This window comes from Lissotriton helveticus, chromosome 5_1 (genome assembly GCF_964261635.1).
Source record: "Lissotriton helveticus chromosome 5_1, aLisHel1.1, whole genome shotgun sequence".
Lineage (NCBI taxonomy): Eukaryota > Metazoa > Chordata > Amphibia > Caudata > Salamandridae > Lissotriton > Lissotriton helveticus.
The window spans coordinates 735787955-735808076 of NC_136065.1; the positions used below are offsets into that span (position 1 = coordinate 735787955).

At 39.9% G+C, this 20122-nt stretch overlaps 1 protein-coding gene across 1 annotated transcript in view; it reads left to right on the top strand.

Annotated features, from left to right (window-relative positions):
- Positions 1–20122, top strand: part of PKD2L1 (polycystin 2 like 1, transient receptor potential cation channel) — a 2231834-nt gene that overhangs the window by 784217 nt on the left and 1427495 nt on the right. The window contains exon 6 of the mRNA XM_078641081.1: positions 18116–18344. Coding sequence (XP_078497207.1) covers positions 18116–18344 — 229 coding nt within the window. The remainder of the gene's footprint in view (positions 1–18115; positions 18345–20122) is intronic.

A 20122-nucleotide genomic window follows, 5' to 3' on the forward strand; every position in this document is an offset into this window, starting at 1 on the left:
CGGCCTCAATGCCCACAGCACTGGCGTCCACTGTGACAACGTTTTCAAGTCCATTTTGAAAAGGAGTCAACACCCCTGTGTGAACATCTTTGATTTGATCAAATGCCGACTGCTGCATTTTCCCCCAATCAAATCTCCTACTCCTCCTCAAAAGTTACCTCAAAGGCTCGGTCTTATGTGAAAAATCTAACACAAATTTTGAATAATATTCTACAAGACCCATAAAGGATCTCAAAGAGTCTCTGTCCTGCGGCACCCTTGCATTTACAATGGCACTGACAAGGTTTTCTTTAGGCCTTATCCCTTCCTTTGTAACCAAATGCCCCAAATGCTCCACCTGTTGTGTCATGAACTTGCACTTTTCTCTCCTCAAAGTCAAACCAGCTTTTGCAATTCTGCCCAACACCTTGGCAAGTGTCAAGTTATGATCATTATCATCCTTACCAAATACCAGTATATCATCCTGGAACACCACAGCCTTATCTACCCCACTCAGAATTGAATTCATTAATCACTGAAAAACACTCGCAGCCGAACACAACCCAAACGGCAGCCGGCAAAACTGAAACATGCCCTCACACGTCATAAATGAAGTAAGCGATTTGGATTCAGCACTGAGTTCCACCTGGTGGTATGCACTTCTCATGTCAAGTTTCGTGAACGCTCTTGCACCAGCCTGCATCAGAATTAGCTCATTAATATTAGGCAGGGGGAACTTTTCAGTTATCACATTTTCATTTAAGCTTCTTAAATCCAAACAGAATCTGAGAGAGCCATCGGGCTTGCTTGTGATAACGACCGGAGACAGCCATTCAGCTGCCTCTACAGGTTCAATCACTCTGTCATCAAGGAGCTGCTGAATGATTTCCTTCACCTTTGCCCTGGCTGCAATAGGGACCCTTCTTGCGCAATGCTTAATGGGAATTGAGTTCTTTTTCAATTTGATGACATGCTGGTACCCTTTAAATTTACCCAGCCTAGGTTCAAAAACAGCGATGAACTTTTCCAGCAATTCATTCAAACTGTGCACATTACAAGCATTCACACTCATGACAGGCATCTCCGCCCTGGGATCAACTTTAATATCCAAATCATACTGGTGTGGCCATCCTAGAATTGGTGGTGCCTCTTCAGCCACATAAACCTTGCCATGCGTTTCTTTCGCCTTCATAAAACAATCTTCGCCTCCATATATCCCACCACAGCAATATCACTCCCTTGATACGCTTTTAAAACAACATAAGATCTTAACAGTGAGTCATTTTGCCAAGTTTGCTCATAAATAGCCAAAGGAATGATGGTATACAACGACCCAGTATCTACCATCAACGAAACTGATTTCCCATTTATCTCAAAGTCAGATTTGGGTCTTGTTCTTCTCCTTCCAGACCTTCCACATCTGCAACATTAATGTCATCATTAACAACAACAACCCTATAGGTGGGAGTAGAATCATCAACACACACAACCTTTTCCATCTGTTGGTTGCACATGTGTGCCAGATGTCCCTTTTTCCCACATTTTAGACACTCCTTTCCAACAGCATAACACTGCTTTGAATTCGCCAAGTGATAAGTGCTACCACACGTAAGGCAATGTTTCCCTGCCCATTTCCCTGCTGGTTTATTCATGTTCTTTTGATACTTATTTTTGTTGCTCTGAACTTTACTCTTGATGGCACAAATACCTTCAGAATCATCCTCCAAGACAGCAACTACTTTATCTTTAATATTGCTGGGACTGATCTTCATCTCTCGCATGCATTTCTCTGACTCCTCAACAACCTTTGCAATGGCAATTGCATCCTTTAACGACGGATTGCTGGACGCCCACAATCTCTCTTGCGTTTTCTCGCAACTACATTGGATGATCAACTGGTCTCGAATCATTTCATCTTGCATTTGCCCAAATTGACATTTTGCTGAGAGCTCCCTCAATCTTGCAGCAAAGTCAACTATGCTCTCATTTTGCCGTTGCGGTTGTGTATAAAATTTGTGCCTTCTCATGACCACATTAACATGTTTTGCAAATCTTTTCTCTAACTTTATCACAGCCTCCTTGTAAACATCTTCCATTTCCTCTCCAGCAGGAAGATATTTAAAAACATGTTGCCCTTCCTTGCCCAGGCAACCTAAAAGTAAAGCTTTCTTCCTCACTGCAGGAAATTTAGTGCCATCTAGAGCAATAATATAATTTTCAAAACAGTCTATCCAGTCTTCCCATTCAATCGGGGGTTCACCTGGAGACATTAAAAAGGCAGGAGAAACCACAATGGCAGTGCTCACATCCATCTTATTGTTCTAATAGGCACTACACACTTCCTCCACACGATAGCATCACCAGCCTTGCCAATGATCTTTTAAACTCTAATGCAGATCAGAAGAGACAGTACCATCCAATGGGATTGCAGCTAACAACTACACGATCCCAGGAATATTCACACTGGTGAACTGCAGCAACTCAACACAGATCTCCTTTTCAAGTGAAAACAGTAAGTGAATTAATCACAAATTTGCCAGCCTGCTGAGATTCCTTTCCCAAATGACAGATGGATTAATCAAACAACGTTGTGAAAACACGAGCGTTCTTAGCCTCTTCACTCGCTGCGCCTTGTTTACACTTGAACACTTGACATTCCACGATGACAGTTACAATGATCAATTTCCTTACGATCTCGGAACAGTACTCGAACTTGGTTAAAAATGCTTCACGAGTGAGTTTCTCCTTAAGAATCTCCTTTCCGTTACACAAAGGGACTTTGAGCAGGCGTTAACACCCTTCGTTGACACTGATCTGTTCTTCTACAGTGTCACAGAAGCCATTTCGCAATATACCATGTCCTAAAAGTGAGATTCTTCTTTAAAGTGTACTCTTTCTCACACGAAGCAACTTTTAACACGTTTAGCTTCCTTTCCCTTGCTGTGCGCGTTAAAAATCCTCTGCTGCACGCGACAGCAATTCAATCATGAAGTTCCCCGCTGTGCCCACTGACTCATACTCCGCTTCCGCTGTTAATCAGGAGATTAATTACAAATACGTGCTGACAACCTTGCACTCCACTGCAGTGTTAATCCTTGATGCCATGCGCCTGCTAAGTGTATTCTGCCACGACTTCCGACAGCAATCTTTTCTAACTCTCGGCAGCAGTCTTTACATTTAAATAGCCAGCGCAAGCTTGATGTAAAAACACACGCAGCTGATCAGTGAAAGTTTCAACACACTAGCAGTTTTTACATTTAAATGGCCACCGCAAGCTTGATGTAAGAACACACGCAGCGGATCAGTGGACTTCACAACGTTAACTGCTTCTCATTCCATGCAGCGCTGATATCTCTTTCCTGATCTCATGCGTGACCTTTCAACAACCGGTTAGTATTGCTTGCAGGAAATCTTCTTTTATCATACAGCTGAACAACTCAGCACTGCTCAGCACGACGAGCTGGGTTCTTAGTTTCCCACGTTTGGGTTAATCTATCTTCTTCACTTGTGTTGCCTTTCCTGTCTGGCAAGAATGCAAACGTCGCCAAAATTGTTATGATGGAAAGGACAGGTACACAGTAGATATATTCAGGTAACTTTATTCCAAGTAAAGTAAGAGCCCAAACAGCCTCTTGCCAGACACAGCTGGACCAACTGCCCCTGATTCCACCAGAATGACATGAGGCTAGAATCCCCACCACATCACAGAGATGAGACATTCTATACATCTTTCTTAAAGAAACATAACAGTCTCATTAATTCGCCCAAGCCCCATTGGCCTCTGTGACTTCTTTCGGCTGTTTAAGGGCAGACCAGACAACCTGAAATAGTCACTTGGTACTGGTTCCCACTTTCTAGCAATTGGTTGGGAGAGCCGGGCTACTCTAGTCATCTAGAGCACATGAATGCTGGAAGGAGGGCTATTGTGCCACTGTGTTCTTGTCGTCTGAAGGTAGTGCTAGTGATTAACTGAACTGGCACCTGCAGGAAGTGCTTCCTACTCATTCATATTCGGCAGCATTAGATGTGCACTGAGATGCTGTTATCTCACAATCACGATGAGCCACTTGGCAACTGTGTTAGTTGTCATCTAGAAAGACACTGACGCATAACATGCATACCACTCATGCAAAGTAAAACTGATCCGAAATGTATCTAATGCACTATGTGAACCCGGAGTGTTCTTTTAAAAAAAAAAAACATATTTAGCCATAAATGCAAATCAATACACTGAAGACAAGCCCATCAGGAAATTGCATTGACGGATTTCTAACAAAAATAGAAATAGAAACATAGAAAGGGAGAACAAGGGGGTACAAAGGTTAATTATAAACTCAAATACATCTTACAAATATAAGCCCTAGTAAAGTATGTAAAGCACACAGTTCTAATCCCACTGAGTACCAGACCACATCCATTTAAATTTTCTCCACAAGTGTGGACCTCTAGCTTTTGCAAGAGCCATTTCCATTTCATATATTTTACGAAGAAAAGACCAAAATTCATTGATACTGGGCCCTGTTTTTTTTAATCCAAACCTGAGCAATACACAATCGAGCACATATGATTGAAAGTGATACAAATGGGCCTGAGAGACAGCCTCGATCCTGTATTGCCTCCAACACAATTTCCTTCTCTGTCATTTGAATGCTGTGTCCAGCCAAAGTTGAAAGAGCATGATTAACTTTAGACCAAAATACCCTCAACACAGGGCATTTAATGAACCTATGACATGAATCAGCAGCATACATTTGATATGTTGGGCAATATACTTTAAGTGAAGATGTGTAATTCTGAGCCCATTTGGAGATTACCTCTGGAGTATAATACTGCATAAAAATTACCTTATGTTGCTGTAGCTTCAAATTAACTGATGCTACTGCTGTATCTATAGTTGCCATAGATTCCTGTACTTCGTTGCTGGTTATAATAATTTGGAAAACCCAACTTAGCTTTGCTGCAACTTGTGTGCCATTGTCACTAGGGGTATCTAAAAGTTTCTTGTAGGCTTTACCAATTAACCCCCGGCCATGGGTCTGAAAAAGTACAGAAAGTATCCCTGAGGGACTTGGTAACTGTACTAGGCCCAAGCCACGTAGCAAATAGTCCCTTATTTGAAGATATTTAAAAATCATAGTCTGTGGCAACCCATACTCTTCCTGCAGTGCGGCAAACGATCAGAACCCTTGCCCATCATATAGTTGGGCGAGTTGTTCTATACTCCTGCTTTGCCACCTACTTCCAGTAGGATCATGAAATATTTCTGGCAATGCAGGATTCCCCCATGGCCTAGTATATACATGCCAGCATGCAAGGGAATATACTTTAGAGATATCTTGCAATATCTTAACAATATCCCTCACAATCTCAAACTACACCCTTTTGTAGTAGTTGGGATCCATTGTTTTGTGTAACAAAAACCACTTGCTATTTGATATGTGAGCCAGGTACCGCCGATGTTAGAACCATTAAACAGGCTTTGTATTCAACCATAAAAAGCAGCCCAAAAATATCATTTAAAATCTGAGAGCATAAACCCCCCTCGGATATATGGTAGTTTAATAAAACGTAAAGCTCTCCTAGCACGTGGATAGCTCCAAATAAAGCTCCCTACAGCACCCTCCAAGCGTTTAAAAAATGACAGGGGGACCCTGTATGGAATAGTCCGAAATAAATACAAAAAAATGGCAAAATATTCATTTTAACAATATTACATCTCACAATACTGATAGGGAGCCTATGCCAACTGCGCATATTTGAGACCAGCCTCTTTAGCAATGGTTCATAATTCAGCGCGATCACCTTGTCTACTTGACTAAAAATGCAACCCCCTAGATATGTTGCTATTTGTGTAGTCCCCAAAGCCGCCGGAACCGCATTTGATTGATAATTCAGTATAGTTTGGGTTTTGTCTAAGTTTAATTTGTAACCTGAAACTGACCCGAAGCGCTGGGCTTCTGAAGTGATCTCAACTATAGCGTCTTCAGGTGTGCTAGAAAAGACTGCTATGTCGTCTGCATATGCAGTCAGTTTGAGCTCTACGCCATTGAAAAATACTGGTGGAATCCCTACATTACGTAACAAGTGTTGTACAAAGCGCTCAATATAAAGAGAGAACAACAGCGGGGATAGGGGACACCCCTGTCGCGTGCCCCTTTGGACTGCAAAGAAAGATGAGGCGAGGCCGTTAACTTTAACCAAAGCTGTCGGATTGCTGTATAGTTTCTGAGTTGCCGAGCTAAACCTTCGACCGAGACCAAGCGTTGTCATTGTTAAGCACAAAGATCCCCAGATCACCTGGTTGAAAGCCATCTCGGCATCCAACATCATCATTCCGACACGCTGTTCTGCCCGGCCACATACATCAAACACGGCAATAGTTGTGTTAATGTGGGCTGCCGTATCCCTGTCGGGAACAAATCCGTGCTGATGTTCTGACACCAAAGCATGGATAACCGGGGCTAGACGAGATGCAAGGATTTTAGAGAAAATGTTGGTGTCGCCATTTATTAATGATATTGGCCGATATGAGCTCAGTTCCTCTGCTGGTTTCCCCTTTTTTTTAAAACACTACAATATTGGTATTATTTCAAGATGGTGAGACATCCCCCCCTGCATAATCTTGTTACTTAGTACTCGAAGAAATGGAGTGTTCTTTAGTGAAAGGTGTGTGCGCGTCTGCTCACAGAGCAGGGATGATCTTTGACAAATACAGTATTGCGTATAGGTGACCTTCATGTTAAAGTTATGTCATCTGCCTAACTTGGATTGAATCTTCTCAAAACCCAGCAACGTGACTAGCCACAGAGGAAACACTTCAGAGCAATAGCCTCACAAGAACAAGAGTTGAGCACTTCTGAAAACAACATGGAGTCGGCAGAGCACCCAGCCTTTCCATGATAACAAAATGCGAAGGGGGTTGCATGAAGAAAGAAATCTTCCTCTTCAAACTGAACACTAACTAGGCACCCTGCATTGGTTTAAAAAAGACTAGCTTAGCAGCGTAAACTCTAAAAAAAAAAAAATTACCCCGATCTGTGCGGGCCGCCCGGGTTGGCACACCGCAGCCTGTCTGTGTCACCGAACCAGGCTGTGACATAGCAACGCTTGGCTCAGTGGCACGCTGAAAGTAAAGTAGATGTTGGACCTTGGAGTGTGACTGACAAACACTGAACAAGTATAGTGAGCGACAGACTCCCTGCAGTGTGGCAGTTCAGAATCTGACCTGGTCAGGACCGTGCTGCGCCCTAATTCTAAAACACATTAGAATCAGCGACCTAGGAATGCTACATAACTCCAGGCTAGCCACTTACTTTATTTTTGCAGTTCGGAACAGTACGGCCTACCGCAACGTCTGCTCAGACTACCGGCCTGTGGCAACACCAGCTGGGCATAATTGAGGCTGAGCTAATTTGGCGGTATCAAAGAAGAGATTCCTTTCTGGGTAATTATTTCACAAGGTGACCATGAGGCCTATCCGTAGCAGTTAGCTGTATTTGGCATTTGCAATTGACAAATTCAAGAAGTCAAGATTTAAGTCTCCACACTAGGTTATTTATACTTTTTACTCAAAGTTTATTTTATAGAAATTCATATTTAGGCATTCATTTTAAATACACATTGTAATTTAACACTGTGGTACTCTGGTACAAGTATATGTCTAATGGCTAACAATTCCGTGTTACGGTTATCTAACACAGAGTCACCACTTTATAGTATGCATTCAATATTTAAAATACAATAATACAACGAATCAATAAAAAACATTTTTTCACAATTTAAAATAGTCCAAAGAGTCGACGCGTTTCGGTGCGTTTATTATACTTGGTGCACCTTCATCAGGACAGAATAAGTTAAAAACAGGTTTACATCTTCTTTCTGAAAAAATGAATAGAATGCATATTATTAGTGCGGAATTCCTAGTTTGAGTTTTTGTCCCAGTAGTGGGCTTAATACTTCAAGTTTACAACAAAATTTCCTTACTTTAAATTTAAGAAAAGGGCGTCCTTCGAGTGGTTTTCTGGGACGTATTGTTCTTTAATTTGTCTGGTAGCACGTGTTTATCAATTCACGGCCGTCAGTGATCTATAATCATAATTTCCTTTTTAGTTATGTTTTACATTATTTATATTTTCAATTCTCGGGTCAGTTACGTTATGTTATGCTGCACTTACTTGTATAGATTATTAAAGGCATGTAATCAATGATGCGGGATTGATGATGTCATCTCCAAGTGGCGTGTTTTTCTTAAGGTATATGCTCCTCTATGTAGTCAAGTGACAATACTCTTAAATGGAGGAAATATAATATATCTTTTAGGAGCTGAGACATATTTAGGGAAATATTAGTATCCAACATGCCAGATTTGTACCTACCGATCATATGAATCGTGTCAGTTTTCAAGGCTTTTAGCTCATTGAGTTGGTAGTCCTAACGTTTCTAGAGTTTGTTGTCACTGCGCTTGCTTGCCTGAGACCAGCCTTGCTCCTTTTTTGATTTTTAAGAGCTGTTCGTGGGGCATAACAGAGGTAAGGCATAGATGTTAGTTTAGTATGGACAGTTAGACGCTGTCTTATCATCACATTCAATATTGACAAGTAGACACAGGCCATTATTGCCTGATAGTCTACTTCAAACTTTGTTAGCATTTATTTTAACCCTTTAAAACAGGGAGATGCGTGAGTATCCACTTATGCTCCTAATTCCCCATTTAGATTATGAGTATCCTAGTTCCTCATTTCAATCATGCGGGCACTCCTTAAGCTATTTACCCTAAGAGTTGCCCCTGACATCCCGCTAAAGCTGCGAACTCACTCCTCTACTAAACGGGAATGCTTTCATTACCCTCACTCGACTCCGCTACGGGTAACAGGGTGTTGAAAGCGTTCTTACCTCTATTCTGGCTGGTAGTTCCTTCGTGTGGCTGGCGTCCGCTTCACTGGAATTGACAACCACACGGAGGCTGCTGGGTACTATTTATACCGCTGTTAATTGGATTATTGCACTATTGGCGGCATTAATTAAATGTTTAAGTGTATCTGATGTCATACATTGCGGCCATTATTGTAGTTTTTTAATCATTATCCCTTCCTCTATCCCGGGCAGAAACTGACGATGCACCGGAAGGGCTGAGTGTTCACGGTGCACGGCGGCCATATTTGTAGTTTGTTGTCAATGCGCAACAACTACAGAGACAAAGTTACTGGAAACGAGGCCAATATCATTGGAAGCCAAGTCTTTGTTAATTTTACGACGGCCATAGTTGTAGTTTGTTATCAATGCGCAACTACAGAGATAAAATTACAGGAAACGCGATCGATAACTTTGAAAGCCAAAACTTTATTTAATAAGAACGGCCCATTTAGATATACCTATGTACCTACGCAAGTAATATGTGTGCTTGTCTTTTATACTCAAATTCTGTGGGAAGCTAATCGCTCTCCGCAGTTTTCATTAATTATATTTCGAAATTATCACCGCATTGCTATCCCAGTATTACCGGGGTGTATTGTGCACAGTACCTGGTGCCAGCGATTCTGTGCGCACCATCTTGAAGGTATTTTAGTAGTTATTTCTACACATAGTATTAGCCTTCATTTGTTACAATGCGCATGCTGTGACAAGTATAATCACATTCACATTATAATTGCAGAGCATTCTACTGTAATTCTGTATTTATTTCTAAGACAGTAAATCTCAGTTTAACAAAAAAGGGCTTACATCCGTTTCATGAATGTTGTCAATACAGATTTAGATACTGTTCTATTTTATACATCACTCATTTAGAAAAAAAGAGAAAGGGCATACGTCCTATGCATTCTTACTGTCAAAAATAGATGTCTATTGCTGTAATTATAGATGTCTCTACCGTATTAGTGGCTGTTATACATGACTGATGTATCTGAGTCTAAACAGTCAAGGCGTATATTTCCTACATTGTGACTGCCACTACAGATATTATGAAGTTATTTCTCCCTATTGTCTAAAGAAAAACCACATCAAGCATGTACAATTAGTCGGTAGTTACACAGTGCTATGCCATTAATTCATCAATCACTCTAACTGCAGCTTATAACCACATTAGTCTATAAGCTCTGGATATTCTTAGCTGTCATAGAATCCCTAGCAGCATCAATTTATCCTGGACATTATCTGATTATTTTATCCCACTCTTCACGGTTGTTGAGCCCTTGGTAATAAGATTTAAATTTTGACATATAGAACTGTTCTCTCAGTTTGCGCTTTTTGTTAGCATCTCCACCTCTCACAGAGACTTTGATTTTTTCAAGAATAAACCATTTTAGATCGTCTAGTTTGTGGTTCTCTGTGGTCCAATGTTCGACTAGTGGTGCATTTTGCCTCTTGAGTCTTATTGCTGATCGATGTTCTGTCAGCCTCAAGCGTATTTCTCTTCCTGTTTCTCCTATGTAACATTTGTTACAGGGGCAAAGAATTAGGTATACCACATTGGAGGTCCGGCAATTTACGTGCTCGTTCATCCAATGGGTAATACCATTCACTTCCACTTTGTCAGTTTTAATGATGCCTTTACAGTGTGTACCCGTGGGACTTCAAATTAGGAACGAACCAGGCCTGTTCGTGACTAACGAGAAGTTCAAGGAAAGCTGAACCCTAATCGCGAATAGGTGCAGTCGCGACTGGATGTTGCTTATAATAGAGACCGCTCAAGCCATTATCATTATAGAAAGAGAGGAGATAGAAACCTTAGAAAAACAACTTAACGAGAGCACCGCATTGGAAGATGCGAAAAAAATATTAGACGAGATTAAGGAAGATATCAGTGGCTACCAAGAGTATATGATCAACAAAAAAACTAATAAGTTACGTAAAGATGTAGCTAATTACAAAAATGAACTAGTATATCCATATACTCAAAAAGACTATTACGACCAACCAGCCCCCACAGAATATAATGGTAAACATTTCAACTATAATAGAAATAGGTACTTTAGGAAAAATGTCACTTTCTCAGACACCTCATATAACAGCTCGGAATCAGAGGGGGGAGAGAAACTCTGACTCCAGAAATAGGACAGAGGATAGAGAAGGAGCACAGGGCTCTAACAGAGAGTACCAACCGGCTTTTTTAGGCCAGCAACAGAGACGCCAGCAGAGGGGTTTCAGAACACGGGGGAGGGGACGTCAGGGAAATCAACAGACAGGGGGGACCATGAGGAGACCCTACATGCGAACCCGCAGTCAAAAAGATTGGGATTAGACCAAGAAGACCCAAGAAATGATAGAACTGATCCACTGACTCAAAAAGCCCCTATTATAAATCTCTCAAACAAAACACTCACTGTGCATGAAATAAAAGTATTGGAGAAAGGCCTCGGTTTTGCACCAAGTACCACAGGTAGCAGATTCAACATAGAGAGGGATGTCAGGGACCTTTTTAGGAAAATTCGTTTAAAAAAATTCTTCGAGGGGAAAGAAAATAGAGTCCACAACAATAAATCAGGCCTTAAACCACTATCTAATTGGACACCTAATACAAACATGGTGGGTCCTGAGGTTGACACTTTTGAAAAAGTGGTAACCACGGGCTTAGAGAAACTACTGGACACAAAAGTGTGGACTCAGAATAACCTATCCAAAGTAGAAAGGGAAGCATTAAAATCTTTGTCATCTTATGATGACATAATAATAAAATCCGGAGACAAGGGAGGGAGCATAGTCATCCTTGACACGGAAGACTATGAAACTAGAATGTATAAACTCCTCAATAACGAAATGCATTATAGACCCAGTAACATCAGTGAATGGGAAAATCTGAAGAAGAAGGTCAAGACAGTGGTAGATTTTGCCAAAGAGGACAATGTAATTTGTGAGGAGGAATATCGCTTCCTCATTAATGAAAATCCAAAAGTCCCAGCGATGTATGGACTTCCCAAAGTTCACAAAAACTTGGAAGATCCGCCCATGCGGCCAATAGTATCTGGTATAGAGTCTTTAACTGAGCCCCTCAGTAAATACGTGGACCACTTTATTCAGCCATTAGTGGCAGAATTACCGTCCTACATAAAGGACACAACCCACATGATTTCCAGGGTAGAAGGATTAAGTTTTAATAAAGAGACCCAATGGTTAGTATGCATGGATATTGAAGCATTGTATACTAATATCCCCCAGGAGGACACAGTGAAAATGATGGAGGAGATACTGAAAAATGACTTGGGCGATTTGAATGCCCAAAACACCTTCATTTTAGACTGTATTGAAATTATCCTTAAGAACAACATTTTTCTGTTTAAGCAAGACTATTATTGTCAAATCAAGGGCACCAGCATGGGAGCCACCTGTGCTCCCAGTCTCGCCTGCCTTTATGTAGGGAGATTTGAGTCAAAACACGTATATAATGAGGTCTGTCCATATTTCGAAAATGTCAAGATATGGTCTAGATTTATAGACGACATTTTCTTTATATGGGACGGTACCGAGGAGGACCTTGATCATTTCCTGGAATGGATAAACTGTGGTGATCCAAACCTAAAATTCACTTTTAATAAGAGTCAATCAGCTGTGGATTTTTTGGATATTAAGATTTATGAGAAAGACCAAGCATTAAACGTGGAACTATTTGTGAAACCCACGGATAGAAATACCCTGTTGCACCACACCAGCTATCATCCAAAATGCCAAAAAGATGGCATACCTTTTAGTCAATTCTTAAGAATTAGACGAAACTGCAGTGACAGAAATAGCTATGAGAAACATGCACAGATTTTAAAAGAAAAACTTACACTGCGAGGCTACCACAAACGTTTGATCAAACAAGCCTATAAGCGGGCTAAGTATTATAATCGAGAGAGCCTTTTTGAACCAACTGAGAAATCGAAACAACAGAAGAACAATATAATTATGGTATCCGATTACAATAGTTTTAGCAACAAAGTAAAGAACCTGATAAACAAAAATTGGGGAATATTAAACAAAACAGGAGTCACCCCGTTAGCAAAACCCACTTATGCCTTTCGAAGAAATAGAACTATTAGAAACCAGCTAGTGCACACGTACCAAGAACCTAAAAGGAATGGACAAAGAAATGTCCTCAATGGTGCTCCCATTAGAGGAAATCTGCCGTGTGGGTCTTGTACACACTGTAAAGGCATCATTAAAACTGACAAAGTGGAAGTGAATGGTATTACCCATTGGATGAACGAGCACGTAAATTGCCGGACCTCCAATGTGGTATACCTAATTCTTTGCCCCTGTAACAAATGTTACATAGGAGAAACAGGAAGAGAAATACGCTTGAGGCTGACAGAACATCGATCAGCAATAAGACTCAAGAGGCAAAATGCACCACTAGTCGAACATTGGACCACAGAGAACCACAAACTAGACGATCTAAAATGGTTTATTCTTGAAAAAATCAAAGTCTCTGTGAGAGGTGGAGATGCTAACAAAAAGCGCAAACTGAGAGAACAGTTCTATATGTCAAAATTTAAATCTTATTACCAAGGGCTCAACAACCGTGAAGAGTGGGATAAAATAATCAGATAATGTCCAGGATAAATTGATGCTGCTAGGGATTCTATGACAGCTAAGAATATCCAGAGCTTATAGACTAATGTGGTTATAAGCTGCAGTTAGAGTGATTGATGAATTAATGGCATAGCACTGTGTAACTACCGACTAATTGTACATGCTTGATGTGGTTTTTCTTTAGACAATAGGGAGAAATAACTTCATAATATCTGTAGTGGCAGTCACAATGTAGGAAATATATGCCTTGACTGTTTAGACTCAGATACATCAGTCATGTATAACAGCCACTAATACGGTAGAGACATCTATAATTACAGCAATAGACATCTATTTTTGACAGTAAGAATGCATAGGACGTATGCCCTTTCTCTTTTTTTCTAAATGAGTGATGTATAAAATAGAACAGTATCTAAATCTGTATTGACAACATTCATGAAACGGATGTAAGCCCTTTTTTGTTAAACTGAGATTTACTGTTTTAGAAATAAATACAGAATTACAGTAGAATGCTCTGCAATTATAATGTGAATGTGATTATACTTGTCACAGCATGCGCATTGTAACAAATGAAGGCTAATACTATGTGTAGAAATAACTACTAAAATACCTTCAAGATGGTGCGCACAGAATCGCTGGCACCAGGTACTGTGCACAATACACCCCGGTAATACTGGGATAGCAATGCGGTGATAATTTCGAAATATAATTAATGAAAACTGCGGAGAGCGATTAGCTTCCCACAGAATTTGAGTATAAAAGACAAGCACACATATTACTTGCGTAGGTACATAGGTATATCTAAATGGGCCGTTCTTATTAAATAAAGTTTTGGCTTTCAAAGTTATCGATCGCGTTTCCTGTAATTTTATCTCTGTAGTTGCGCATTGATAACAAACTACAACTATGGCCGTCGTAAAATTAACAAAGACTTGGCTTCCAATGATATTGGCCTCGTTTCCAGTAACTTTGTCTCTGTAGTTGTTGCGCATTGACAACAAACTACAAATATGGCCGCCGTGCACCGTGAACACTCAGCCCTTCCGGTGCATCGTCAGTTTCTGCCCGGGATAGAGGAAGGGATAATGATTAAAAAACTACAATAATGGCCGCAATGTATGACATCAGATACACTTAAACATTTAATTAATGCCGCCAATAGTGCAATAATCCAATTAACAGCGGTATAAATAGTACCCAGCAGCCTCCGTGTGGTTGTCAATTCCAGTGAAGCGGACGCCAGCCACACGAAGGAACTACCAGCCAGAATAGAGGTAAGAACGCTTTCAACACCCTGTTACACGTAGCGGAGTCGAGTGAGGGTAATGAAAGCATTCCCGTTTAGTAGAGGAGTGAGTTCGCAGCTTTAGCGGGATGTCAGGGGCAACTCTTAGGGTAAATAGCTTAAGGAGTGCCCGCATGATTGAAATGAGGAACTAGGATACTCATAATCTAAATGGGGAATTAGGAGCATAAGTGGATACTCACGCATCTCCCTGTTTTAAAGGGTTAAAATAAATGCTAACAAAGTTTGAAGTAGACTATCAGGCAATAATGGCCTGTGTCTACTTGTCAATATTGAATGTGATGATAAGACAGCGTCTAACTGTCCATACTAAACTAACATCTATGCCTTACCTCTGTTATGCCCCACGAACAGCTCTTAAAAATCAAAAAAGGAGCAAGGCTGGTCTCAGGCAAGCAAGCGCAGTGACAACAAACTCTAGAAACGTTAGGACTACCAACTCAATGAGCTAAAAGCCTTGAAAACTGACACGATTCATATGATCGGTAGGTACAAATCTGGCATGTTGGATACTAATATTTCCCTAAATATGTCTCAGCTCCTAAAAGATATATTATATTTCCTCCATTTAAGAGTATTGTCACTTGACTACATAGAGGAGCATATACCTTAAGAAAAACACGCCACTTGGAGATGACATCATCAATCCCGCATCATTGATTACATGCCTTTAATAATCTATACAAGTAAGTGCAGCATAACATAACGTAACTGACCCGAGAATTGAAAATATAAATAATGTAAAACATAACTAAAAAGGAAATTATGATTATAGATCACTGACGGCCGTGAATTGATAAACACGTGCTACCAGACAAATTAAAGAACAATACGTCCCAGAAAACCACTCGAAGGACGCCCTTTTCTTAAATTTAAAGTAAGGAAATTTCGTTGTAAACTTGAAGTATTAAGCCCACTACTAGGACAAAAACTCAAACTAGGAATTCCGCACTAATAATATGCATTCTATTCATTTTTTCAGAAAGAAGATGTAAACCTGTTTTTAACTTATTCTGTCCTGATGAAGGTGCACCAAGTATAATAAACGCACCGAAACGCGTCGACTCTTTGGACTATTTTAAATTGTGAAAAAATGTTTTTTATTGATTCGTTGTATTATTGTATTTTAAATATTGAATGCATACTATAAAGTGGTGACTCTGTGTTAGATAACCGTAACACGGAATTGTTAGCCATTAGACATATACTTGTACCAGAGTACCACAGTGTTAAATTACAATGTGTATTTAAAATGAATGCCTAAATATGAATTTCTATAAAATAAACTTTGAGTAAAAAGTATAAATAACCTAGTGTGGAGACTTAAATCTTGACTTCTTGAATTTGTCAATTGCAAATGCCAAATACAGCTAACTGCTACGGATAGGCCTCATGGTCACCTTGTGAAATAATTACCCAGAAAGGAATCTCTTCTTTGATACTACCTATTGACCCAGTCCTTTCTGGTCCTTGGGAAACTCTCTTCTTTTGAGAAAATGAGCTAATTTGGCTGCACAGTGGGTGTGCTCTGGGGCCTGACAAGTGAGGAACCATTTCAGCGCCCACCGATGAGGTCCCTGGTTCACTCAGCCGCCGTGGGGGGTCACCGAGATCCAGTCGAAGGATTCATTACAGCGGGGCAGCCGAAAACGTTATTCTTTCAACTGTATTCTTCTAAATTGCCGCCCACTCGCGTCATTGGGCTCCACCACCCGCCTATGTGAGTTAGACACTCATGGCCTCACCTCACTGGCTGACACTGTCTCCGCAGTAGCCAATGGCTACTGACGACTGAGGTCACTGAAATGTATTGAAGCGGAGCGAATCCTAAGATTCCTCACGGGGCAATATATTTCACTGAAGTCAGGAGTCAGTCCCTATTGGCTACTACGAAGACAGTGTCAGTCAGTGAGGTGAGGACATGTTGTGTTACATTTTAGCAGAGTAGCAACACGCCCCCTAAGCCTCTGAGGAGCAGCGCACACAGCGGTTGCCACTTTTCTTTCAGTCAGTAAATGGGGCATTTACAGCCAGTGCTCTGGCTCGACAGATGTGGAAGCGCTATAATGCGTTTCCATTTCAGTGCGGTGATGCGGATCACCACACTGAAATGCATTAGTCTAACACCTGATGCGTGATACTTGGCAGGGCTGGAACTGCTGTTGCATCCCTCATTCAAATTGGCTCTCTGGAATGTTTTTTTAGCACTCCCCTCCTGTTAAGAAAATGGTGTAGACGCCACTGTTGATGTTCCTCCACTTGGGAAGAATACCCCTTCTTTTTCTTTTAGAATTCCTATTTCAATTAATGTTTACTGAGTGTTCTGTTTGTTGCATTGATGTTTTTTTTTGTTATCGCTGTCTATTTCATGTATCACATATCTGTTGCATATGAATGTAATATGCAATGTATGTACACAACAAATATAATAAAAAAGATTAAAACTAAAAAAGGAGTAACCAATATCTCAAGCCATATATGCAGTAGTTAGGGCAGCAACCTGTTTGCTTAACTTCAGTTTCAGTCAAGCATTTGAATATAATTATTGTTTCATTTAAATACGGCTCCTGCTACTTTTTATATTTTTGTTAGGATTAATATGTGTCTTTTAAATGTGAGTACACATGGAGTAAAGTTATGTGTTTTTGAATTGTGTGCATTTCTTTTATTCATAGAAGCATCATCATATTTGACCTGATATTTAACATAAAGGGCTAGACTTAGACCCTCATTATGGAGTCAGACAGAGCAGAATTACCTCAAGGAATCTTACGTCACTTTATGAGTAGGACATTTTTTCCACATCCAGTTTTTTTGGTTGCAGTAGTGGTCAGCTTAATTGCAGCAAAAGACCCAATACTGCCCCATGAGTAAACACCTTACCCCACCTACCTACTCCCTCCACCACGTCTCTCACCCATACCCCACCCAGTGGTGCCTGCATACATTCACCACCTGTCCAGAGTAAGTGGCAAATGTATGCATTAAACTCCACGGAAGTGGGAATTCCCTCCAATTATAGAACTGAAGAAATCGACCCCAAAGAGCAATTTCCAATTATGTGTGGTTTAACTTGTAATTGCATGATGCAAGAATGGATTTACTGTGCAGTATCGATAAAATAATTTCTGATTTTACCATGGCCCAGTTCCGTGAAACCACGAATGAGACCCCTAAATGCAAAAACTCTGATCTGATCAGTGTTATATTCACACAAGTAATGTTACTGACTGCTTTCATGACAATGGGAGACTATCGTAAGTAAATGTTGTTTAACACCACCACAATTTGGTGTTTAAGTATTATTTCTTTTATTTCAAGATTGGTGATAGAATTTCCAGCCACCGGAGGAGCAATTCCATCATGGCAGATACGTACTGTGAAGCTTATTCGCTATGTCAGTAGATGGGACTATTTCATTATTGCTTGTGAGATCATCTTTTGTGTATTCATCTTCTACTACATTGTGGAGGAAGTCCTGGAGTTGAAAATACACAGACTGCAGTATTTTACCAGTATCTGGAATATTCTAGATGTCGTTGTAATATTGGTAAGAATATGTTCATTGTTATATTTAAAAACAAAATCTCTCATTAGCTTATAAAAGTGGTGTTTTTTAAACACTATTTATTTGACTGTGCTGTTTTCCATCATTGAATTGTATCCAATTAGCTAATATATGTTATTGCCGTACCATTCCGAAACCTTAATCTTTGATGTATTTTTTCACTATATTTAATTTTTAGTTTACACTTTGGCAGAACAATTCATATGCTAATCAAACTAAAGTGATGTACATATTATAATGGAAATACATATTTTAAGACTCTCTGAGGGCGTTGTCTGGCCCATAAAAATCTAGAGATCAACTGGTTTAAAGCTAAAAACCAGGATTTGTTTATTTCAACTGGAATGGCTCTAAAATATTAAAGAATTGTTGGTAGAAATAGCATTTTGATAACGGTGTCCTACCTAACAGTGTAAGATGTAAGTTATTCATTCTAGTGAAATCTGTTTGAAATCTCAGTAATAGTGGCTCCAAATTAAGATTAACAATTTCCTCAGCATTAGCATTAATCTCGACCCCTACATATCTAGCATTCTGGATTACTCGTTCATCTTCTAGGTCTGTTTTATCATTTTTAACAATTTGTGTTTTACTATCGTTAAGTTGGTACCCTGAAATATTACCAAAGTGATTTGCCTTTCTTTCTATCTCCACAAGAGCATCCAGTGGGTTGGGTGTAACTATGGCCAGGTTGTCCGCATAGGCTAAGATCTTGGTGTCCCCTCCTTTAGTGGTATAGCCAGGATTGATTCTTTCTCCTCTATCTTCCTAATTAAAGGGCCGATGTAAAGGGCAAACAATAGAGGGGAACAAGGAGAACCCTGGTGCATGCCTCGTGATATCTTAATTATATCAGACATACAAATCATTATGGCTATTCTGGCAGTGGGATCCCGGTACATAATCTGGATAGCTCTACTAAACCCTTTACCCAGCCCCTTTTTCTCCATAGTTGCCCATAAAAATGGCCAGAGACCCTATCAAAAGCTTTTTTTGCATCTAATAATATTAGATCCATAGGGTCTCCGGTAACCTTAGTGGAATCAAATAGGGCAATAGTCTGCCGAATATGATCCGTCATGGCCCGACCTGGGACAAATCCATGTTGTAAGGGAGAAACTAATTTCTTGATAACTTTGGCCAGTCTGTTAGCAAGAATTTTAGCATATATCTTCGCATCACAACTGCTTTTTTGTTGTTGAAATTATTTATTGAATTTTACAATAAAATACATGGTAAAACAAAATAGGTAAGAGTGATGAATTATTAATAAATACTCAAGAAATATTATAAGAAGGAACATGGAATACATGTTTTTTGTAATAAATATGGACATATAAATCAGGAATATATAAGAGGTCACGTTGTATGTAAATAAGTAAATAAATACCTATACAAATAGTGAAAAATGACAGGAATAAGAAATTGATACTGCATACATTAATAATAAATATATATAAATGACTAAAATGTGAGTATGAAAACAGCGACTTTACATAAGATCATCATAACAATAATATGGAAAAGTGCTATCATAGAAAATACTTACCTCATGAGAGTTTAGGATATAATAGTTTATTAGAGAGGGTGATAATATACAGCTGTCTGCATCATTGCCACTACCATTCCTCCTCTGAGGGAGGGGATGAGGACTTCCAATGGCACAGAACATAAATTTTAGCTGTAGCTAACGCAATATGGAAGAGACAAGTTTGTGGTTTGGAGAGCTTTGGAAAATGGCGTAAATTATGCAAAAGAAT